This window comes from Elgaria multicarinata, chromosome 13 (genome assembly GCF_023053635.1).
Source record: "Elgaria multicarinata webbii isolate HBS135686 ecotype San Diego chromosome 13, rElgMul1.1.pri, whole genome shotgun sequence".
Taxonomy (NCBI): Eukaryota; Metazoa; Chordata; class Lepidosauria; order Squamata; family Anguidae; genus Elgaria; species Elgaria multicarinata.
In genome coordinates this window covers 32,754,827-32,778,296 of record NC_086183.1, presented here as the reverse complement: position 1 = coordinate 32,778,296, position 23,470 = coordinate 32,754,827, and the positions used below count along the sequence as shown (strand labels likewise).

At 49.3% G+C, this 23,470-nt stretch overlaps 2 protein-coding genes across 2 annotated transcripts in view; one reads left to right on the top strand and one right to left on the bottom strand.

Annotated features, from left to right (window-relative positions):
• Positions 1–723: 723 nt before the first annotated feature.
• On the bottom strand, positions 724–7,503 carry THAP8 (THAP domain containing 8). Its single transcript, XM_063140158.1, has 4 exons — positions 7,308–7,503; positions 5,239–5,431; positions 3,249–4,298; positions 724–2,150 (listed from the first exon to the last, which is right to left on the bottom strand). Exons 1-4 carry the CDS (start codon positions 7,388–7,390, stop codon positions 2,004–2,006), a joined length of 1,473 nt encoding a protein of 490 aa, XP_062996228.1. The 5' UTR covers positions 7,391–7,503; the 3' UTR covers positions 724–2,003.
• Positions 7,504–9,452: 1,949 nt separating this feature from the next.
• The window catches only part of WDR62 (WD repeat domain 62), a 29,861-nt gene continuing 15,843 nt past the window's right edge, over positions 9,453–23,470 (top strand). Inside the window, exons 1-13 of the mRNA XM_063139768.1 lie at positions 9,453–9,560; positions 11,278–11,369; positions 15,678–15,740; positions 16,362–16,419; positions 16,952–17,122; positions 17,423–17,557; positions 18,256–18,438; positions 18,973–19,133; positions 21,035–21,209; positions 22,119–22,256; positions 22,497–22,672; positions 23,003–23,094; positions 23,332–23,457. Of these exons, the coding sequence (XP_062995838.1) occupies positions 9,453–9,560; positions 11,278–11,369; positions 15,678–15,740; positions 16,362–16,419; positions 16,952–17,122; positions 17,423–17,557; positions 18,256–18,438; positions 18,973–19,133; positions 21,035–21,209; positions 22,119–22,256; positions 22,497–22,672; positions 23,003–23,094; positions 23,332–23,457 (1,678 nt within the window). The remainder of the gene's footprint in view (positions 9,561–11,277; positions 11,370–15,677; positions 15,741–16,361; positions 16,420–16,951; positions 17,123–17,422; positions 17,558–18,255; positions 18,439–18,972; positions 19,134–21,034; positions 21,210–22,118; positions 22,257–22,496; positions 22,673–23,002; positions 23,095–23,331; positions 23,458–23,470) is intronic.

The window sequence follows — 23,470 nt, the reverse complement described above, 5'->3', positions numbered from 1 at the left end:
GTTTTATCCTGGTTGTGCTTTTTATACTGTATTTTGTATTTGTGCTTTTAACCTGTTGGTTGTTTTATTATGGTTTTAATTTTTGTGAACCGCCCAGAGAGCTTCGGCTATTGGGTGGTATAAAAATGTAATAAATAAATAAATAAATAAATAAATTATATACCACCCCATAGCTGAAGCTCTGAATGGCTTACAAAAATTTAAGTCTATAAGACGCCACAAGACTTTTAGTTGCAATAGGATATCAGTATTATAACACAGAGGGTTCTGGAGTAAATGTATTAAAATTCTGCCATCCATATTTTGCGCAATTATTTTTGGGTTTGCTAGTCCTAAGGAGAGAAAAGTTGCTTTGCAGAGCCCTGCCCTGCCCTGCGCTGCAGGAACCCTTGCTGGGCTAACACACCTCTGGCTTCTGAAACCATAGAAGGCCTTACTAGCCCACACTAGCAACCATTTCATCTTCGCAGCCTTAGGGGCTAGAAGCTTGCTTGTTTTAAAATGGAAGCACAGATTCTCTGGCAGCTCAGTTCAGTACCCAGTGTCCCATTTCGCACTCTTGCTCTGCTCCTGCAGAATTGTAACATACAGCTCAACTTAAGGTACCCTGTCCAACCTTGGAGGAGAGGGAGGATGTACCCACAGAGAAAGATCCCACTGTTCCCAGTTTCAATGCAGCCGAAAACACCCCCTGCAGAAGGAGACTCAACCACTGACAAGCCATTTTTCAATATACCCCATTTATTATTTTCTCTTCATTACAGCACTGTTAAATACAACATCACTCCCAAAGAGGCCCTCCTCTTTCCTCTTTGTGCCCATGACCAAAACCTACAATCATAATGTCATTTTTTTAATTTCCCGCTTAGCCTGTCCTCCAATCCCTGGGTTAGTTTTTAATCACACAGGCTCATGTTAAAAACAAAACAAAACCCCAAACCCTGAAGACTTAAATAATAATAAGATGATTTATAATTGCATCCACTTATTCACTCAGTCAGTAATCAATTAATTTATTTAGCAGGTAGCTGGGAAGACTTGCTCCCTAGAAGATAAAAAACACTGTATGAAATGGAACCCCAAGACTGAATCACCATAAAACCACTGAAAAAAAGGAAATGTGAAAGCAGCCGAGAGCCTCTGCTAGTTGTGAGAAAGATTTGTGGATGCAAAGGACACCAGAAGTCAACACACTTCTCTATCCTTCCTATAGTATGTTTGTAGATATGGAAGTGACTTATGGAAGCCACTGCTTTAATGAGGCAGTTTAAAGTTCTTTCTACACCATACAGGTGTAGAGGGAGGGGGGGAATCCCGGATTTACCTCCTGCCGGAATCATCCCCGGGAGGGATGTTGTGCGAGTGGAGGCGGCCATATTTTTTTAATGCAAAGGATCTGTGGCATGAGGGACCAAGACCTTGAGCTCTTGCCTGTCCTCCTCTTAGTATGGAAGCTGCTGAGATGCCACCAACCACTGCAATAAGTTATGCTGGAGGTGGAATCCCAAAATCCCAGAAGCCCTTTAGACAGGCACAGGAGAGGCATGGAAGTAGAGCGTGAGAAGTGTAGAGGCACAATGCAGCAGGTTTTAGCCCCCGAGAAAGGGCTACGGTTCACTAGAAGGTCAAGCAGGTGAGGAACAACGGCTAACTCTGGCTCATCACCGGACAGCAACTGAAATCAGGAACTGGGTGACAGGAGCAGCATCACGACTCAGGGGCAGAGAAAGAGGTGAACACACACACACACAGCCAGTAGTTCATTCCCCCACCAAAACAATTTTATACGTAATTATTTCAGATAAAAACCTTCCCCACAGAATAAGGTGCCATAGCAGCAGTAAGGCCATCAGATACGCAGGCAGAACCGGAAGAGGCTCAGCATGGGGCCGCGCCGCGCGGTGATTCGCGCAGCTGAAGGAGTTTGGCTCCGCAGATTTCCTGGACAGGCGCCTTTGGCCAAGCCGGACACAGAACACGATCGCCCTCCGTTGCTCCCAACATTACTGCTCTTCGACGTGGATGATGGTCTCGCTCCCTGCTTCTGGGAGCTGAGGCACAGCATAGACCAGCGCCTGGTCATTTTCCTGGCAGATAATGGCGACTGTACTGCCGCTCTCTGGCATAATAGTGCTAGATTGCAGGCAGGCCTGGAAGGGTGAGAACAGAAGGGGTGTTCAAGGACATGGACACCACCAGACAATAACACGGCTGGAGGAAACGGTGGGATTGGGACAGGCTGGCTGGCGCTCTCTCTCTCTCTCTCTCTCTCTCTCCAAAGAGATGGACGACATCGTGTCGCCTCTCTCTCCAGTCCAACGCCTTCTCAAAACCCACCTTTCCCCCAGTTCCTTCGGCTACACGCCCCTTGTTGCTCAGCTATTTATTATATTTCTATATACCACCCAATAGGTGATCCTCTCTGGGCACTCTTCACCACAATTAAAACCATAGCATTCAGCACAAAAAATTAGTAACGAAGTCTAAATACGTGTAACGCCATTTGCTTGTGACTCCCTGCTTCTCCTATTCCATTCTTTCCTTTTTCCTCTTCCCCACCCTTACTGGATCTAAACTGTACGGTGCCTCCATTCTCTTTGCTTTGTTGATAGCACTCTTCAAAGACTCGAAAGGTTGCCACACCGAGGAGGGCCAGGATCTCTTCTCGATCCTCCCAGAGTGCAGGGCATGGAATAACGGGCTCAAGTGACAGGAAGCCAGATTCCGGCTGGACATCAGGAAAAACTTCCTGACTGTTAGAGCAGTATGACAATGGAATCAGTTACCTAGGGAGGTGGTGGGCTTTCCCACCCTAGAGGCCTTCAATCTGTCAGGGATGCTTTAGGGTGGATTCCTGCATTGAGCAGGGGGTTGGACTCCATGGCCTTGTAAGTCCCTTCCAACTCTGCTATTCTACGATTCTGTAAATAATGCTCCTGCATATGGAAACTCCACTTCCCTGATCTCTGGAGGCATTGCAGAGCCCTGCACTAAGAACTTCAGCTAATGTTGTATATATACTCCTAAGACTTTCCTCCGTACCCATGAGGACTAGAAACATTTTCTTAAAAACCAAAAGAGAAGCCAAGACATCCCAGTAGACCAGATAACAAATCCCATGCCTACATGGAGCGGTTGCCTCTGAGTTTCCACCCGTGACCGGAGGGTGTATGTGTGTGTGTGTGTGTGTGTGCCCGCCCGCCCGCCCAACGACCCCCCCCCCTCCCCACCCCACAAAGCCAACTTACCATCTCCAGGAGCTTCAGCTTCTCTTCGGACACCAGGTTCTCCTTCCTCAGCTGCTCCACCACCCCTTCCATGGCCTCCAGCTTGGCGCAGTGCCGACGGTGCCGCTGCTGGAGCACCTTCACTTTCTTCTGGAGGCCCATCACCACGTCCACCAGCTCCGCCGTGGTGCCCTCGTTCTTGTGGTAGCGATGTTCCTCCAGCTGCTCCTCCGATGACTCTGCAGAGCTCAGCTCTTCCAGCCTCGCCTCCTCGGTCAGGGAGGACTCCGGGGAGGCTTGGTTGGAGACGATGGGGACGGTGGAGACGATGGGCAGGCTGAGGGCAGAGGACAGCACCGTCTCGGGGGGCGTCACGCCAGAAGAGGCAGCCGCCGTGATGGGCGCCGTCGGGATCGTCTCGAAGTAGGCCACCATCTCGGTGGAGGACTCCTGCAGGGAGCACAGGGCGGCAGCGGCAGAAGGGCCGGCCTCCAGAAAGGGCTCGATGGAGATGTTCTCGATGATGAGGGCACCCTGCTCTGCTGTCATTGGTTGATCGGCCACCAGGGCCTGCAACGGCGGCTGGTCTGCCGCCGCCGCCACCACCTCGCACGGCACCGCGACGTCTGCGCAGAACTGACCAGAGACCCCGACGGGGGAGCTCGGCACAGTTTCCAGAGTCGGTGGCGGCAGGGCGGCCACGAAATCAACCACCTGCTGCTCCACCGGGTCCGGGAAAGGATGGCCCGGGACAGCCTCCCCTGGGGAAGCCACCGTCAGTGTCACGGCCTTGAGCGGCTCCATGATTTGAACTAACGGCACCAGGTTGACAGCCCCAACGAGGGGGCCGGAGAGGGCGTGGAAGTCGAGGTCAGAGGCAGGGGACTGGGTTTCCACGTAGATCGGGGCAGCCGCCACGCTGGGATCTATGGCGATGGCGAGCGTCTCCAGTGCGTTCGGCTCCCGGCGGCTGAGGGCCTGGGGCCCCGGCAGGCTCCTCTCCCCATGACATTCAAGGATGAGCTTCTTGGCTGGTACATTTGAGGGAGGCCTGGCAGCATTTTCCCTCTTCTGCAATAAAATAAAATAAAAATAAAAATCAAACAATACAGGGCTACCAATCCGTACACATGGATGGGAAGGTTCGGAAACAAAGAGCTCCTGGCTGACACAGCAAATTCCTTCCTCCGGTGTAGAAAGGGCCAAAGGTTTTCGAGATGCTGAACAACAGGGGTGCAGAGACTCAGGCCCGGGGGCCAAATCCCCTCCAGAGGTCCCCCAAAGGCCAAGCCGTCTTCCTCTGTGGCCTTACCTCCCACTTTTCTCCAACCACCAATCGTCCGTTGCTTTCATAGCTTTCGTACAGATTCTTTCCCATTCTTAAAAGATGAGACGCCTCTCTTAAGGCTTCCTTACTGGCAGAAAGAACTCTAAGCTAAAAGATGATTGGTTATTTCCATTTAAAAAAAAACACAAAAAACTTCTGTGCGTGCGTGCGTGTGTGCTGTCAGCACTCAGTAGCTTTTAAGAATGGGATAGGCTAGAAATATACATATACATACATTTTATGAAAATGTTTTCTATTAAACATATTTATACATTTTTGCTAAGACACCAGCTCCATTTGGCTTCTCCTGTCCTTGAACTGCGTCCATTCAAGGGGGTCACTTCAAGAGCTTTGTATCTTTAAGAACCAGTACCTGGGCATGGCGGTTCTCCTCTTTGCTCCTCATTGCTTTTTCCTCTTGTGTCATGTCTTTTAGATTGTATCCCTGAGGATAAGGGCTGCCTTATTTGTTACTGACATTATATCAGCTACTCTGGGAGATTTTGGCCAAAGGGGTGGGTGGGTAAAATGCTCTAATTGAATTAACGTTTTAAGTAATGCGCCACCTCAGCAAAACAGTTTCGAAGCAGCCTGAAAACGGTCCACTTAATTCTCGGAGGTCTTCTTTCACAAACTGCCAACTCATCAGCAGCTGGGCATGCAGGGAGGCTGGCAAAGACTCACCAGCGGGCTGTCCGACGGCTGGAAGATCGTGGGAATGGCGTCGGGCTTCAGGTAGCGCACTCCCCACCGGTATTCGAAACAGGATGGTGCAAAGTGCTCGCTGCACAAGTGCTGGTGTTTCGTTGGGACCCACTTCTCTTGGTTCATCTGGGACAGCCATTGCCGGAGACGCTCAGGGTTGTGCAGGGGAAACCTGTGCAGAGAACAGGCAATTAAATGCCTAATTAAATCAAAGTATGTGTAACTAAAACAGCTTATCCTATCCCTCCATTTCCCTGCCTGTCCTCTGTTGTCTCCCTCATTTCATTTTCTAGAACGTACGGCCCTTAATACAGAGATATATCGGCATGCTTACGTGCCCTTTTATTCAAAGCATAAACAGCCTGGTGGGAATGATCCTCATTTTACAAGGCAGGAAACAGAGGACACGGCTCCAGGGGCGAGCTAATTCAAAGTGCTGGTTATGACCTATAAAGCCCTATATGGTTCGGGTCCAGGTTATTTAAAAGACCATCTTCTCCCTTATGAGCCTGCCCGTGCTTTGAGATCTTCTGGAGAAGCCCTTCTTTCAGTCCCGCCATCTTCACAGGCGCGTTGGGTGGGAACATGGGAGAGGGCCTCCTCGGTGGCTGCTCCAGTGCTTTGGAACTCTCTTCCCGGGGAAGCTAGGCTGGCTCCCTCCTTGATGGGCTTTCGGAAGCAGGTTAAAACTTGTTTGTTCCAGCAGGCCTTTGGAGAATAATCTGGCCCTCCATCTGTGTTAATGTCTTATAATTTTGTTGTGTATTTTAAACGTTTATGGTTTTGTTTCTCCCCCCCCCCATGTATGTTTTAAACTTTATAAAGCCGCCTTGGGGCTCAGCATTGGGCAAAAGGCGGGATACAAATAAATATAATAATAACAATAATAACTAGACAAGACTCCAGAGATCCAATACATCTGGAGGACACTGGGATAGGGAAAGGCTGCTAGTCAGCAAAATTCCCTGCTCCAGTCTTTTCCTCAATAGGATGAGGTCAAGTCATGAGGTGCAGCGGCTGCTCCTGTGCGTGCTTACTGGGAAGTAAGACCCGAGGTGGCGAACTGGGCCTGACTGCCAAGCAAGCACGCCTGGCTTGCGCTGCTCAGGGATCATAGAATCATAGAATAGCAGAGCTGGAAGGGGCCTACAAGGCCATCGAGTCCAACCCCCTGCTCAATGCAGGAATCCGCCCTAAAGCATCCCTGACAGAGGGTTGTCCAGCTGCCTCTTCAATGCCTCTAGGGTGGGAGAGCCCACAACCTCCCTAGGTAACTGGTTCCATTGTCATACTGCTCTAACAGTCAGGACGTTTTTCCTGATGTCCAGCTGGAATCTGGCTTCCTGTAACTTGAGCCCGTTATTTTGTGTCCTGCACTCTGGGAGGATCGAGAAGAGATCCTGGCCCTCCTCTGTGTGACAACCTTTGAAGTATTTGAAGAGTGCTCTCATGTCTCCCCTCAATCTTCTCTTCTCCAGGCTAAACATGCCCAGTTCTTTCAGTCTCTCCTCACAGGGCTTTGTTTCCAGACCCCTGATCATCCTGGCTGCCCTCCTCGGAACCCGCTCCAGCTTGCCTGCCTCCTTCTTGAACTGTGGAGCCCAGAACTGGACGCAAGACTCAATGCTCACACAGGTCTGCCAAGCTGATCAGTTCAATGCAGTCAGGTCACTAACAAGGGGAGGGGGGCTGAGCCCAAGCCAGGAGTCTCCCAAGGGACCCTCCCCTCCCGCCATGCGCCCCTCTCCAACCTGGCGCCCTCCAGATGTGTTGGACTACAGCCCCCATACTAGCTGGGGATGATGGGGCTTGTCATCCAACTCAACTGGGGCAAGGCCGCCCATCGCCCACTTCGGGTGGCAACTTCTACATTTGCTGGCTGGCCCCAAGACCCCTTGTCCGGAGGCTTCTGAAAACAGGAGAAAGCCCCCCCCAATGGGCAAGGGATGACGTCACGCCCTCCCCGTGACGTCGCAGCCTGCGGTCCACCGTGACGTCACGCCCCCCAACATCCCCTCCCCTCCCCCCTTTCCCGGAAGTTCGCTGACTTGTAGAAGCTGAGGCGCTGGTTGTCCGGCCGGGGCTGCCCCGCGGAGTTGGAGCAGTTGGGCGCCCGGCAGTACTTGGTCATGGCGGCCGCTCGCTCGGTTCGGACAGCGCCTCTCACGGGGCCTCGGCGGCGGCGGCACCTTGAACGCGTCGATCCCGACCTCGCGCCTTCCAACGGGCGTTTGTTGACGTCGTGACGTCACCACGCCCGCCCCCTTTCCCCCGAGTTCCTGTTTTGGCTCGTTCCCCACCCACGGCTGGTCGCTTCCGCGTACGCATGCGCAGCGGACGCCGAAGCCAACATCCGGGGCGTTGGGACGTCATTCTCTGGAGCCGGTGGTGAACGTAGAGCTAGGAAAAGGCAAGAGGGGCCGACTCCTCGGATCGCCGCTCAGGCTTTTCCTACGTGACGCCCTGCTGTTAGATCAATGTTCTTCGCTCAGGGACAGGGTCCAATCAGCCCCTAAGCACGACTCCACACTTCAGCGACAGAGGGTTCAAAAGCGCTTTATTGGTTATAATCAAGATCTGAGTCTCTTCAAAGGCGAGCAGTCAGACAGAGAAACAGGGAATTCAGTACAGCATTTGAAGCCTGCAAAGGGCAGAGCCCAGTAGCAGCATGAGCCAATCAGAACGTAACACTGGAGCATAGCTAATCTTTGTTAAACAATCCCTTTGCAATACTGTAAGCTAACTTTTGCACTGGAGCCGAGGCTCTTGTTTTCGTTAGATAAGACAGACACAAGGAGACATCCTTTTTTGCTGCTTAATGGCTGCTTCATAGTTTCCTTTTGGAAATGGGGTCACCAATGCTAACACTGCCTTCCGGGGGTGGGGAAGAGTGGTTGCGTTTGGACTACAGCACCCACCGGGAAGATGGGTGTTGTAGTCCAACAACATCTGGAGTGCTCCGTCCTACTTGTAATTGGCCTGTGATGAGGGGTGGGGAGGAGGCCGAGAAGTGGCGCCTGGGGCCCAGCCAGGCTTGTCGGGCTTCTTGTCTGTCCCAACAGCCCCAGGATGGCGCCCTGATACGAGCAGCAGCCGCGCCTCCGGTGCCGCCTTCAAGGCCAAGGCAGGCTGGGGTCTCCCCCTCTGCATAAGGACATCGGAAGAGCCCTGAGGCTGGGTCAGACCAAGGGCCCACCTGATCCAGCACTCGGTTCACACCTATGTTCCCCAGCAACTGGTCCATCTTGTCCAGCACTGTTCACACAGGGGCCAACCAGCCATTGTACAGGGATGAACAAGCAGGGCATGGTGCAAGAGCACCCTCCCACCCATGTCCCCCAGCAACTGGTGCACACAGGCTTACTGCCTCGAATACTGAAGACAGCACACAACCATCAGGGCTAGCAGCCGTTGATAGCCTTCGCCTCCAGGAATTTATCCAACCCCCTTTTGAAGCCATGCCAATGGGTGGCCATCACTACATCTTGTGGTAGTGAGTTCCATAATTTAACTTCCGATGCCCAGAAGCTCTTTCCCCCCTCTCCTCTTTCATGGTTTGAGATCTGTCCTCTTCTGGATTAATCACAGCCTTCTCCAGCCCGATGTGTTCGACTACAACTCCCATGTCTGCCTGGGGATGTTGGGAGTTGTAAATCCAACACATCTGGACTGGAAAGCATCGGGGTTTGGGGAAGGCTGTTTTTATTGCGACGTTGAAAGGCTGGTTGGTAAGAGGCCTATATATAAACCAACCAAATAAATCCTATTATCCGAAGACTGACGAAAAGAAGCCTTATATTTATATATATATATATAAACATAAACCAAAATAAATCCTATTATCCGAAGACTAACGAAAAGCGTCCAATGTGCACGTAGGGTGGTGTTGGATTCGAACCCAGGGCCAGGAGTCGTTTCAGAGGTAGGAGGGGCGGCAACGCCGCCTTCTCATTGGCTAATCGCGAGATGACAGCGCGCGTGGCTGAGGCGGCTTCTGAAGCGGAGGAAAGGCGTTGGCGGGGAAACCTCTCGCGTCATTGGGCAAACTGGGCCGTGATTGGCGCTGTATCTACCCAATAGCAGAGCAGCCCCCGTTTTCCGCGCGCAGTTCAGGGACGGAGACGGTTAGCCGGACAGGCGGCGCCGGCGCCTGAGGAGACGCGGCGCTGGTTCAACGGGTCGGTGGGTGCGAAATGGCCAGCGGCGGGGGCTTTTACACGCGAGCGGCGGGCTCCGGCGCTGACTCGCCGCCGCTCCTCAGCCTGAGGCGAAGATCGAAGCACCAAGGCCCAGAGGAAGCGGTGAGGGGCGGGGCCCGCCGGTGGGCGGGGCGCGTCACTAGGGTGGGCGTGTCCATAAGGCCCGGGAGGGGCGTGGTCCTAATGAGAAAGAAAGTCAGAGAGAGAGAGAATGGGCGGGCTTAACATCAGTGGGCGTGGTTTATTATTATTATTATTATTATTATTATTATTATTATTATTTATTTGTATCCAGCCTTTTGCTGGGCCTCAAGGTGGCCTTACAAAGTTTAAAACATTATTATTATTATTATTATTATTATTATTATTATTATTATTATTTATTGTATTTTTATACCGCCCAATAGACGAAGCTCCCTGGGTGGTTCACAAAAACAAACAATTGAAAGTATAAAACAAACAGTATAAAAATATGATATAAAATACACATTAAAACGAATTAAAACATACCATACATGATTAAAACATACTGAAAGCATTCTAAAATTTCACTGGATAGGCCTGCTGGAATACATTGGGGGCGGGGGAACAAAACCATAAACGTTTAAAATACACAACAAAATTATAAGACATTAACATAGCTGGAGGGCCAGATTATTCTCCAAAGACCTGTTGGAACAAAAAAGTTTTAGCCTGCTTCCGAAAGCCCATCAAGGAGGGAGCCAGCCTAGCTTCCCCGGGAAGAGAGTTCCAGAGCACCGGAGCAGCCACCGAGAAGGCCCTCTCCCATGTTCCCACCAAGCGTGCCTGTGAAGATGGTGGGACTGAAAGAAGGGCTTCCCCAGAAGATCTCAAAGCACGGGCAGGCTCATAAGGGAGAAGACGGTCTTTCAAACGTGATTAAGAGGCTGCATGTTGCTGACGCTGTTTGTGAAACTTCCAGGGCACGCGGCTGGGTGCGCATTTGGATGCCAGTAACGTAGAGCAGCGTGGGAAACAGGGACTCTGGAGGCCAGCCTTCAGGTCAATACCCTGCCTTCCAGTAGACTATTCTCAAACCGACCTGCAATAGATTTATAGTCATTCACATGCACAAGTATTTACACACACATCCCAGCTCAGCAGCCCTTGGCCCCCTGGCCAGTGGTTGGGGCCAGAACGTGCCCCCCTCCAGCTTTAAGAACATAAGAAGAGCCCTGCTGGATCAGACCATCTAGTTCAGCACTCTGTTTGCACAGCGGCCGACCACTGATAGGGGTGCAGAGGCTTTCACCCAGCCCTTGATCGCTTGGCCCGCAGCAGAGGCCAAAGAGTTCTTCCTTTCAGCTTTGCAGTCTGGGGCAACAGAAGAACAGCCTTGCAGCAGTTCTCCAGCAACTGATATTTAGTGGCATTCTGATTTTGAACATGGAGGTCTCACGTAGCCATCATGGCTAATGGGACGCGTGCTTGAATGCCAGGAAAGCTTCAGGCCAGTTTTCTGCTTATTATGCAGCTTTTAAGGATGCAAGTTTGAAAAATAATTGCTAATGTAGTAGAGGAACAAACACTAGAGAGAGGGAGGTGTGTCATTGACCACTGGGTGGGGTGTAGACACCACCACTTCCTGTGCATTCATGGTGAGTGTATATGGACACCATATCTCCTTTGTCCCTCTGATTGCTGGCCCAGTCAGAATGCTGACTGGGCCAGCAGTCAAGTGAAAGCTGATTTCACACTTGTAATTGCTGGGATCTCTCTTTGAAAATTCACACTACACTGGGAAAACATGGTTTTATATATGCTAATACATTTTGCTCCCTTTTTATTCTTTGGGCAGGTTACGCTTGAGAAAGTGTTGGGAATAACTACTCAGACCAGCAGTGGCTTAGCTTGTGACGCGAACACGGGGCAGATAGCATATCCGACAGGGTAAGTGCATTGCTGGAGCAGGTGTGGTTAAAAAACCAGAGGCCAGGTGTTTCTAGCGAAGGAGCTGTAGAATACATTACAAGAGAAATACAGAAGGATCATAGAATAGCAGAGCTGGAAGGGGCCTACAAGGCCATCGAGTCCAACCCCCTGCTCAATGCAGGAATCCACCCTAAAGCATCCCTGACAGAGGGTTGTCCAGCTGCCTCTTGAAGGCCTCGAGTGTGGGAGAGCCCACAACCTCACCAGGCAACTAATTCCATTGTTGTACTGCTCTAACAGCCAGGAAGTTTTTCCTGATGTCCAGCTGGAACCTGGCTTCCTTTAACTTGAGCCCGTTATTCCGTGTCCTGCACTCTGGGAGGATCGAGAAGAGATCCTGGCCCTGCTCTGTGTGACAACCTTTTAAGTATTTGAAGAGTGTTCTCACGTCTCCCCTCAATCTTCTTTTCTCCAGGCTAAACATGCCCAGTTCTTTCAGTCTCTCTTCATAGGGCTTTGTTTCCAGACCCCTGATTATCCTGGTTGCCCTCCTCTGAACACGCTCCAGCTTGTCTGCATCCTTAGAATCATAGAATAGCAGAGTTGGAAGGGGCCTACAAGGCCATTGAGTCCAACCCCCTGCTCAATGCAGGAATCCACCCTAAAGCATCCCTGACAGATGGTTGTCCAGCTGCCTCTTGAAGGCCTCTAGTGTGGGAGAGCCCACAACCTCCCTAGGGAACTGATTCCATTGTTGTACTGCTCTAACCGTCAGGAAGTTTTTCCTGATGTCCAGCTGGAATCTGGCTTCCTTTAACTTGAGCCCATTATTCCATGTTCTGCACTCTGGACAATCTTGGGACGGGGGAGAATGACTTTATGGTCTTAAATAGAGCTGGCCATAAGACCACTCCTTAAGAAGCCCTCCCTAGGTCTAGGAGACCTGATCAATTGTGGGACAGTTGCACAGATCCCTTTCCTGAGCAAGATCCTTGAGTGGGTGGTTGCTGACCAGATCCAGGCACTCTTGGATAAGACGGATTTTCTAGATACATTTTATTTGGGGTTCAGGCCCAGTTTTGGTACTGAGACTGCCTTGATTGCCCTGTATGATGACCTGTGTCGGGAGGGAGACAGGGGGGAGTGTGTCCCTGTTGGTACTCCTTGATCTCCCAGCAGCGTTCAGTACCATCGATAATGGGATGCTAGAGTGGCTGTCTGAATTGGTGGCAGTGCTTTGCAGTGGTCCTGCTGCTGACTCGATGATCATTTCCAGAGGGTGGTGCGTGTGGGGTATTGCTTGGCTCCATAGATCCTTCCATGTGATGTTCCGCAGGAGTTGATCCTATCCCCTGTGAAGAATAGCCAACATGGCGGCAGTCCTGCCCAGTTAGTTTTGCTCAGTTTGGCTTCGGCCTCTGGGCCAGGAGGAGGGAGTTTCGGGGAACGTTCCTTAGAGTTGGTCTCACGGCAGTAGCACCTGTGGGTTTATTTATTATTTATTTATTTTATTTATTACATTTACATACCGTCCCATAGCCAAAGCTCTCTGGGCGGTTTATCGGTTTCGCTCGAACAGCCACGGTCGCACTCCTTGGAGTGTTGATCGTTTACAGCTGGGACGTGGCCTGATGAGGGAGGGGGTGCCAGCCACCCGAGACTTGCCTGGGATTGGCTTGAGTGAGTCACGGGGTCTGTAGGCCCGAAGCAGGATAAAGGAGTGGGCAACCAGGGGCCAGCCGTCCTCCCTGGACTTACGCATATGCAAAGAGGGAGATCCCTGGTGAGTGGGGTAAACGCTTGGTCTTTAGTTAGGTTTCTTATGTTCAAGTGTCTGGAGGTTCTAGGGAAATCTGCTTGCCTTAGGGCAGCCTTCCTCAACCTGAGGCGCTCCAGATGTGTTGGACTGCATCTCCCAGAATGCCCCAGCCAGCTCTGCTGGCTGGGGCATTCTGGGAGTTGTAGTCCAACACATCTGGAGCGCCCCAGGTTGAGGAAGGCTGCCTTAGGGCATGGGTTGGGTTGGGTTAGAGTCTTAGTTGATTGCTGTGTGCAACGGTTTGCTGTGAAGCGTGTTTTTAACCTGTTATTCCATTTCTTCTGTAAAGCCTGTTTTTAGAGTATTGTCCCAATTTCCCCCTCCCCCTTTTAATATTTTATTGTCTGTGTCATTTATGTGTCTGACTGAAGCCTTACGTGTTAGTCTAGTGTTTGTAATAAAGTGCTTCAGTCCTTAAACGTGTGTGTGTGTGTGTGTGTGTGTGTGTGTGGTTTTATTTCCCAAAGGGCTGGCTTGGGCAAGGCTAGGGGGGCGGGGGCTGTCCGGGGATTTGGATGTTTGATCCGGAAGCCTACCCTGCAGGGAGGTTGGGTGGACCCCAGCTTTCCTTCACATCCCCCATGTTTAACATTCACATGAAACCATTGTGTGGGATCATCCAGAGTTTTCGGGTGCGTTGTCATCTGTGCACTGTTGATGCACAAGTCTTTTTAGCTCAGGCTGGTGTGGCGGATGAGCTGCGTTTGGCCTCAGTAATGGACTAGATGAGAGCCAATAAACTGGAGCTCAGTCCAGACAGTATTGAGGCTCTGCTGGTGGGTGGATCCTCTGTCCGGATGCTAGAAGTGCACCTGGCGCTAGATGGGGTCACACTTGCCCTGAAGAGGCCGGTGCACAGCTTGTAGGCCCTACTGCATCCATCATTGTCATTGGAGGATCAGGTGGCCTTGGTGGTGTGGAGTGCCTTCGACCAGCTTTGGTCGGTAGCTTAGTTGTTGTTGTTGTTGTTGTTGTTGTTATTTATTTATTTATTTATTTATTTGTGACCCTATCTAGACGGGGATAGCAGCACATCAGTGATCTTCCTAAACCAAACTGTGCCTTTGGTTTAGGAAATAGAAACCAAAGGCACAGTTACAAGATGGGGGATACTTGGTTCAGCAATACTACAAACGAGAAGGATCTTGGAATGGTTGTAGATCGCAAGCTGAATATGAGCCAACAGTGCGATAGGGCTGCAAGAAAGGCAAATGCTCTTTCTGGCTGCATTAATAGAACTATAGCTTCCAAATCACGGGAGGTCCTGGTTCCTCTCTATTCGGCCCTGGTTAGGCCTCATCTAGAGTATTGCATCCAGTTCTGAGCTCCACAATTCAAGAAGGACACAGACATGCTGGAGCGTGTTCAGAGGAGGGCAACCAGGATGATCAGGGGTCTGGAAACAAAGCCCTATGAAGAGAGACGGAAAGAACTGGGCATGTTTAGCTTGGAGAAGAGAAGATTGAGGGGAGACATGAGAGCACTCTTCAAATACTTAAAAGGTTGTCACACAGAGGAAGGCCAGGATCTCTTCTCGATCCTCCCAGAGTGCAGGACACGGAATAACGGGCTCAAGTTAAAGGAAGCCAGATTCCAGCTGGACATCAGGAAAAACTTCCTGTCTGTTAGAGCAGTACAACAATGGAATCAGTTACCTAGGGAGGTTGTGGGTTCTCCCACACTCGAGGCCTTCAAGAGGCAGCTGGACAACCATCTGTCAGGGATGCTTTAGGGTGGATTCCTGCATTGAGCAGGGGGTTGGACTCGATGGCCTTGTAGGCCCCTTCCAACTCTGCTATTCTATGATCTATGCTCTGTTAACCTCTAGATTAGATTACTGTAATGTGTTTTATGTTGGGCTGCCCTTGAAGGTGGTTTGGAAACTGCAGTTGTGTTGTCCCAGAGGAGAAGGTCTTTGTGGCCCGTTCATATTGGCCTTATTTGGACTTAACATTATGCCATAGTGCCACAGGAATAAGCTTGGGTGGGCTTCAGCCTCCCCTGCCCTCTTCTTCCAGTGCAACAGCGAGCCGTGCCTGGAAGGGTTTGCTTCCATTTCCAACTTACCCACAGTTTATTGCTTCCCAGTCCAGGAACTGTGATTCTTTTTCACTCTAATTTATTTGAATGAGACGGGATGGTAAACCGGTTTGAAAATGATTTCTTTGGACGACCATCATTAAAACGAGCCACGTTTGCTCCTGGCTCAGCCACACCAATCGTAGATAATTTAAAACAGCAAATGCTTCCAGTCTTCTCCTTGTGACTGTGCTAGGAGCTCACTCAGCCTCATCCACGTAGTGCTAAACTATGGTCTAGTGTTGCGTTTGAACACCGCCGTCACAGGACGGACACAGCAGCAACATTGAACAGCTCTTCATATATGAATATTCTCCTCATCTGAGACCCTTTTTTCAGGCTCTGCCTGTTAACCTCTCTCCCCTCCCAACCCCTTTTTAGTTAGGGGAAATCTTCCCTCCTGTAAATGTCTTGATCCTTCTTCCTAGGTGTGTGGTTGTGATTTTCGATCCTCGAAAGAATAAACAAAGGCATATCTTTAATACGTCCAGGTAATGTATATTTCAATGTCCTTATCACTTCTGATAGCGTTTTTATTCGTAAAGTTGCTACTTGGATGTGGGTTCTTGACGAAGTGTGGGTGCGAGGTATTGGCAGTGATTTCACAGACAGTAGCGTGTTGTCAGACAGTTAAGTGGTTTAAGGAAATGGAGTCTTAATTGGGAAAATAACGTAAGGGGGTGCGTGGGGTGGGGTGGGAATTGGCTTTCAAGTGCCACAGGAGGACTCTTGGTAGTTTTCTTTCTATAAAGGCAAAACTTAATTGTGGCCAAAGCTTTCTTGTGTACTTTGTCAGGGGTGTGAAGCGATATCGCTTCATGCGTCAGAAGAAGTCGGTTGTGGTCTGCACCAATTTTGCCACAATAAGGGCACGATCCTATGATGTCCTATAGCTCCCAGCACTCTCCAGCCAGGAATGCTGGGAGTTGTAGGGGTTTTTTCTGCCTAAACATGCATAGGATTGTGCCTTAAACATGGTGTTAATGGTGTTGTTTTGCTACAACAAACTCACAGTGCTGTTCCTCTGGAATTCATTTCTATGGAGAGAGAGAGAGAGAGAGAGGGAGGGAGGGAGAGAGAGAGAGAAACGGAAAGTCTTTCTTTTCTTTTAGGAAGACTGTGAGTGCTTTGTCTTTCTCTCCTGATGGGAAATATGTCGTAACTGGTGAGGTGAGTTATTAAAGTTTTTGTTATAAATCATGCAAGGCGTACAAAGAATGCACATTTGAGTGGCCTAGGTTTATCACCTGTAGCTTGCGGTGGTTAGAACGCCCTTCAGTGAGAGGATCTCCATCACAACTATATCCGTTTTTGGACTACCAGCCACAGCAGCTTGTTTCAGGTTACAGCAAAAGCCACATAAGAAGGTGGCCCCGTGGTCTTAAACTCGGCAGCCACAGACCATCACAAACCTCTGAGAAAAGAGATGGGGCAAGATGTAAGTGCAAAACGTTTGAGATGCAGTTGGCTTCTAGTCTCAAATTTAAAAAGAGAGAGCTGAAACTTAAGCTGGCCTGGAAGCCTTGCCCCTCTGATCTGAAAGTTCTCTCTCCGCAAGAAATACCGCCAGACGAGTTATGGTGAGCGAAAAGTGCTCTGCGCCTCTTTTAAGGCTGCCGTTGGTTAAGCACTGATCAGCTATGGCTCAAACGGAGGCCTGCACCAAGCGCTGTTCTGAGTTCTCCCCCCTCCACCTCCGTAGAACGGGCACAGGCCGGCAGTCCGAGTCTGGGATGTCGAAGAGAAGACGCAAGTGTCAGAGCTCCACGGCCACAACCACGGTGTGGCCTGCGTGGCATTCTCTCCCAACATGAAGTACCTTGTGTCGGTGGGTTATCCGCATGACATGGTTGTTAACGTGTGGGACTGGAAGGTAAGAAACCGCACAGTTTCATAGGCAATTAAGTCCTGCCACATCCGAGGGCAGGAGGGCGGTCTGAAATGTGTCTAGCTGGGAGAAGTTGTTCCAGGACCTGGAAAGAACAAATTCTGCAATGGCAGGATCCAAATCCGAAGCCCAGGATGACTTCCACAGTCGGGTGTGCTTATATTTACGCTATTCCAGCGGGAGAAGGTTGACGTGATGCACTACTGTGGGTCCTGTGAAAGTTTTCTTACGCCCTTTGTACATTTTCCAAAAATTATTGTTGGTATTTATTTTTGGGTCTCGCAGAAGGACGCACTCATTGCATCCAACAAAGTGTCTTGCAAAGTCATGGCCATCTCCTTTTCGGAGGACAGCTACTTTGTTACCGTCGGCCACCGCCACGTGAAGTTCTGGTTCTTGGACGTGTCGAGGGAAGTGAAGGTAAACCTCAGTAGTTGGGTACAGAGAGAGCAAAAGGAAGGGAATTTTTCAGAGTAGCTCTCTAGCTACTGTATTTCTTCGAGTCTAAGAAGCCATCGATTGTAAGACGTGCACTAATTTCAGTACCACCAACAGAAAAAAAGCTTTGATTCTAAAACGCACCCGCGATTCTAAGACGCACCCTGTTTTTAGAGATGTTTATATGGGGAAAAAGCGCGTCTTAGAATCGAAGAAATACAGTATATTAAGTAAACTGGCTACATGGTGATTCTTGTGGTTTTTCTTCTTCATTGATTTTTCTTTTATCTACCAGGTAAAAAGCCCTTCTCAGCCCAATGAGCTGGGTCGTTTTCGTTTTGTTTTTGCAACTGTACCATCAACCCCTGCAAAACCTAATATTCTCAGGGTTTGAACAAAGCCCTCAAATTCTATATTTAAACATCTGTTTGCACCCTCGCTATTGTGATCACGGCCACAGATGTCTCCCTGGCTGTTGTGACATTTTAACAAGCAAATTCGTCATGTCCGTAGGTTTGCCTTGTGTTTGAAAACGTAAAATGAGAATCTGTTTCCTTGAAGGTACTAAGCAGTTTCTTTGCATTTCCGGACGTCCTCGAGAGAAACCGTTGTTCGCCTGCGGTATTTTTTCTAATGCAAAACCCAGGCCGCCTTAAAGCCAAGTTTTATGCTCGTTGCAGATTAAAGAGACGGTTCCACTGGTCGGTCGCTGTGGACTGCTTGGAGAACTCCACAACAATATCTTTTGCGGGGTGGCCTGCGGGCAGGGCAAAATGTCAGGCAGCACCTTCTGCATTTCCTATTCCGGGCTCCTCTGCCAATTCAACGAGAGGCGTGTGCTGGAAAAATGGGTTGACCTGAAGGTAAGTCTGCATCTCTGTGAGCCGCTTTTGTTCCCGGTAGAATCATAGAATCATAGAATAGCAGAGTTGGAAGGGGCCTACAAGGCCATCAAGTCCGACCCCCTGCTCAATGCAGGAATCCGCCCTAAAGCATCCCTGACAGATGGTTGTCCAGCTGCCTCTTGAAGGCCTCCAGTGTGGGAGAGCCCACAACCTCCCTGGGTAACAGATTCCATTGTCACACTGCTCTAACAGTCAGGAAGTGGCTTCCTGTAACTTGAGCCCGTTATTCCGTGTCCTGCACTCTGGGAGGATCAAGAAGAGATCCTGGCCCTCCTCTCTGTGACAACCTTTCCAGTATTTGAAGAGTGCTCTCATGTCTCCCCTCCATCTTCTCTTCTCCAGGCTCAACATGCCCAGTTCTTTCAGTCTCTCTTCATAGGGCTTTGTTTCCAGGCCCCTGATCATCCTGGTTGCCCTCCTCTGAGCTGTTGAAGAGGCGACTCCTGCTCCCTTGTGGCCTCACTGGACACGTGTTCGTGTTCTTCCCTTTAGGTGTCTCTGGCCAACTGCATTTGCGTCAGCGAAGAATTCATTTTCTGCGGTTGCGCTAACGGAACGGTGCGGATCTTCAACACGCACAACTTGCAGTACCTCGCAGACTTGCCAAAGCCTCACTATTTGGGCATTGACGTTGCCAGCGAAGAGGCGCTGAGGTACAAAGTTCTGAGAGATGACTGGCGGCGGGGGGAGGGGGGCTGAAAAATGCCCCGGCGCTCTGTTGGGCTTGGAGGGTTGGAGGCTGGCTCATAGGAACGTCCCGCTTCCCCAGCCTGCCTGTGAACCTTTGGCATAGAAACTGCCCCGTTGGGTTGGGTGCTGTGGATGGTTGCGTTTTGCATTGTAATTTTAATGTATTATTTATTTATTTATCGTATTTATACCCCGCTCCTCAGCCAAAAAAGGCTCTCGGAGCGGCTTACACTTAGCAAAAAAGACAGTCCCTGCCCTCAGGCTTACAGTCTAATAAAGACATGACACGTAAGGAAAAGGAGTCCAAGACAGAAGAGGTAAAGAGAGAGAGAAATGAAGTGGACCGGCAACAGGGCTGATGGGATTGTCCTGCTCCCGAAGGAGGGGAGTCCAACAGGAGCAGGCCCCAATGTTTCCTCTGCCTGCTCCTGTCCCCTCATGATGTTTTTATTTTCAACTAGCGAACGAACAGACCTGGCTTTGCTTGGGTTGCATGAATTGCTTTTAGGTTGATACAGAGAAGCCTTCTAGCAAAACGTATGCAGTTGTCGCAGTTGGATAGTTTGGGCCTGAGTGAAGGCACGCCTCCCAGCACCCCTAGGCACGGCCCCCGTCATCGTCCACCCCATAGCCCCCTGAGGGAGGGGTCTGTCCACTCCATCCCCACTGCAGAGGGGAGGGACCAGCCCTGCATCTTGGCCTATTAATCTTCCCTGTCTTCAAACTCTGCTTGTTCTTTTCGTCGTACATTAACATGCTTTGTTGTGTTTGTGTTTTTTCAATATTTGGGGCTTCTTTTTAACATCTTAAAAAAAATGAAAAAGATGAAGTATGGTTAAAATCTGCTCGCTGCCGTGCTGAATCATGATAATACAAAGTTTGGTTGAAATCGATCAAATGGTGTTGAAGCCGTATATCTATACATTTTCTGATTTGCTGCCTTTTTGGTTCAAAATGGTGGTTGGAATTTTCACTATGCCCAAAACCATCCCAGCGAGAGGTAGAACAAATCCTAAAAGTTTCATAATCTTAAAGTTTTATAACAATTGGATGTACGGTTTTCGAGTCGATCAAGGACATACAGACTAAACGCTTCCCTTTATTTATATAGAAGGTAAAGATTTTGGTTGTTATTTTTGTCGGCCACCTTGAGCACCATTTCCTTGTTAGAAAGGCGGGGTATAAGTCAAGCCAATAACCTGCAAAAAGCAAACATTGTGTTTGCTTAGGACCTTGGTTCCCACCTGTGCTGGAATGGCTGGTCCCTGAAGAACAGTTCCAGCACAAGGCTACTGTCTTGCGGCATTTAACTTCTCCTGTGTTCTTCTCTCATATCTGAGGTGACTGTGGGCTTCAGTGTGTGTGGTTTTTTTTTGCTAAAACAAGCAATAACAGTGCAACAGTGCATGTTTAGACAGGAAAAAAGTCCTACAAGTCCCAGTATTCCTCAGCCAGGACTTTTTCTGCCTACGTACTCATAGAATTGCCCCCTTAATGTCATTCAAAGGCATGGCTTCTAAGCTTTGCTCTTCCTTGCTCAGCAAGGCTGGTGGCTTCATGGCTGGAGTAGCGACTGTCACAGCTACGTGCAGTCCAGTTCATGAATCTGGGCCATTTGGCAAGGGAGCAGGGCCAGCCACCCCGCTTCTAGATAGGTAGAAACACTGGTTCTCGTTCCAGGACGGGCGTATCGTTGTGTGGCTCTTTCTTCTGATTTTGTGTTTGCGCCTTGAGCATTTGCTTGAGTCCTCTCCTATGGGGTGTGGGTTTTTTGGTCATAAATGTGTAAAAACAAGCTCAGTGTTTTGGATTTTGGCGGGAGGGTAACCAAGAAGAATACTCTTTTCCCTTTGGTGTTTTCAAGAAGGCCCGATGCTACCTACCCGGACACCATTGCCTTGGCTTTTGACCTCTGCCATCACTGGCTCTCCTGCGTGTACAAGGATCACAGTGTATACATTTGGGACGTGAAGAACACCAGCCAAGTTGGGAGAGTGTGGTCCGACCTCTTCCACAGCTCGTTCGTGTGGAACGTTGAGGTGAGGGGATGCTTCTATTTGGAAATGATGTGAACGTCTAACATACTTTTCTAAAAATGCACCGGGTGTCCTGGAGGCGAAGGCTATCCATGGCTACTAGCCCTGATGGTTGTGTGCTATCTCCAGTATTCGAGGCAGTAAGCCTGTGTGCACCAGTTGCTGGGGAACATGGGTGGGAGGGTGCTGTTGTTGGGTACTGAAACAGAGATTCCAGCAACAGAAGTCCAGCTCACAACCTCCCGCTCTGCACAAAGAGCCTTTCAGGAAAGAAAAATACTCACAGACAGCAAAGAGTTTTACTGAGGTTTTCAGCATAAATCACACCTTCCAGTACAAGAATCTTCCAGCAATAAATAGTAACAATGACGACGACAACAACCACATCCATTACCTCATCAAACATTTTATACAATTGTACAGCTTTATATACATTTTACACAGAGTATGATGACACAGTTCCATCACTCAATTATTCAATTAACCTTGGCATTTACAGTCCAGCACTGATATGTAGCACCTGCCAAAGTCCAGTTTTTCTTTCTTCCAGGGCTTAACCCTCTGTGGGTAAATTTGCCAGCCCTGACAGCTGTTGCACCATGTCCTGCCTTGTTGGTCCCTGGCCTACAGCTGCCTGGCCCTGTGTGAACAGAGTGCTGGACTAGATGGACCCTTGGTCTGATCCAGCATCAGGGCTCTTCTGGTGTTCTTCAGGTTCTGTCGAGGATAGTCCGTGTCCCCACTCCCTGGTATTAGTCGCTCTTGCCTTTGAAAGCTTTGCATCTTGACTCTCCTTTTGATTCTGTTGTCAAGTCGATGGATCGCCCAGCATGGGGATGAAAGAAACTAGGTCCGTCGTACCTCCTTGGATTTTGTATCTCAATCTCCTTTCCTGTTCTGTGTACATCTTAGGTTTATCCCGAGTTCGAAGACGATCAAGGCTGTTTGCCGCCAGGATCCTTCCTAACGTGTTCATCAGACAACACTGTACGTTTTTGGAACCTGGAAAATGGCCCCCAAGTGGATTTTCATAAGAACGTCTACAGTGATGTGAGCTTCATGTGTTCATGCTATGATGCCAGATTAGCCCCTACAGTTGATTTCCACCAGTTGGTGACTATGTTGAGTCTATTTCAAGGTCTGGAAGGTTGGGCAGGTTAGAGATTGTAACTGATTTGAGGCTGAAGCAGTTGCCTCCTGGTCACTTACAAACTGTCCCCGTAATTATCCATTTGATGGGTTTTCTTTTAGTATTATATAATACTTTATGTTCTTCCTTCCTCTTTAAAGAACTTGCTGAAGGTTGTGTATGTGGAAAAGAACATCCAGCATTTGCAAGATTCAGCCAGTGTGCCAGACAGAGTTGAAAATGTCGGCTACCTTGATGTGAAATCGGGTATCCGTGTGATGCAAGTCAGTCCTGATGGCCGGCATTTGGCCTCTGGTGACAGAGCTGGAAATTTGAGGTGGGTCCCTGGGCGTGTCTTTCTAGTTCCATCATGTTCCAGTTTGGGGGGTCAATATAACTCCAACTTCTTCAATTGGCTCCCAAACATTTCAAAACCAAAAGGGGGAGAGATGCTGAATGCAGATACAAGCAGGAGAGAAGCTGTTCTTAACTTTCTTTATACCCAATGTATTTCAAAACAAAAATTCTTCTTTAGGAGCAATTTACTCTTCTTATCAGTTACCTGCAAATGTTACCTTTTACAGCTCTCAATGAATGCTAACTGTAACAGTGTGGTGTTCAAATGACTTCGCTTTTAAAGTTATCAAAATATGTTTTTCTCTTACAGGATACACGAGCTAAAATCTATGGACGAGGTGATGAAAGTTGAAGCCCATGATTCAGAAGTTCTCTGCTTAGAATATTCCAAGCCAGAAACTGGTAAATTTTCTAATCATCTGAACATTTTATCGCTGACATTATACTCCAGGGTGCCTGATCTGGGTAATTACGCATACTTATACACTCTCTTTCTCTCTCTTTCTCTCTCTCTCATAATCCCGTCCATCTCTTAAGTACTGTCTCGATGGGGGGATTTTGCAGACTCTTTTGGAAATAAGCCACCTTAGACCTCTTTGAAACCATTGCACGGTTCAGTGTCCTCTCTGCTGTCTGTAGGTTTGGCTCTGCTAGCTTCAGCAAGCCGGGACAGACTGATCCACGTGTTAAATGTGGAGCAAAACTATAAACTAGAGCAGACCTTGGATGACCATTCCTCGGCCATAACTGCTGTGAAGTTCAACGGTAAGTCTGCATT

Bases quoted from the DNA above. Each gene is read 5' to 3' on its own strand.
- THAP8 (XM_063140158.1), bottom strand. From the start codon at position 7,390: ATGACCAAGTACTGCCGGGCGCCCAACTGCTCCAACTCCGCGGGGCAG. The intron at 5,432-7,307 runs GTCAGCGAACTT...TTCTCTGCACAG, and splicing joins CAGCGCCTCAGCTTCTACAA to GTTTCCCCTGCACAACCCTG. The intron at 2,151-3,248 runs GTAAGTTGGCTT...TCACCCTTCCAG, and splicing joins AGCTGAAGCTCCTGGAGATG to GCCTGCCTGCAATCTAGCAC.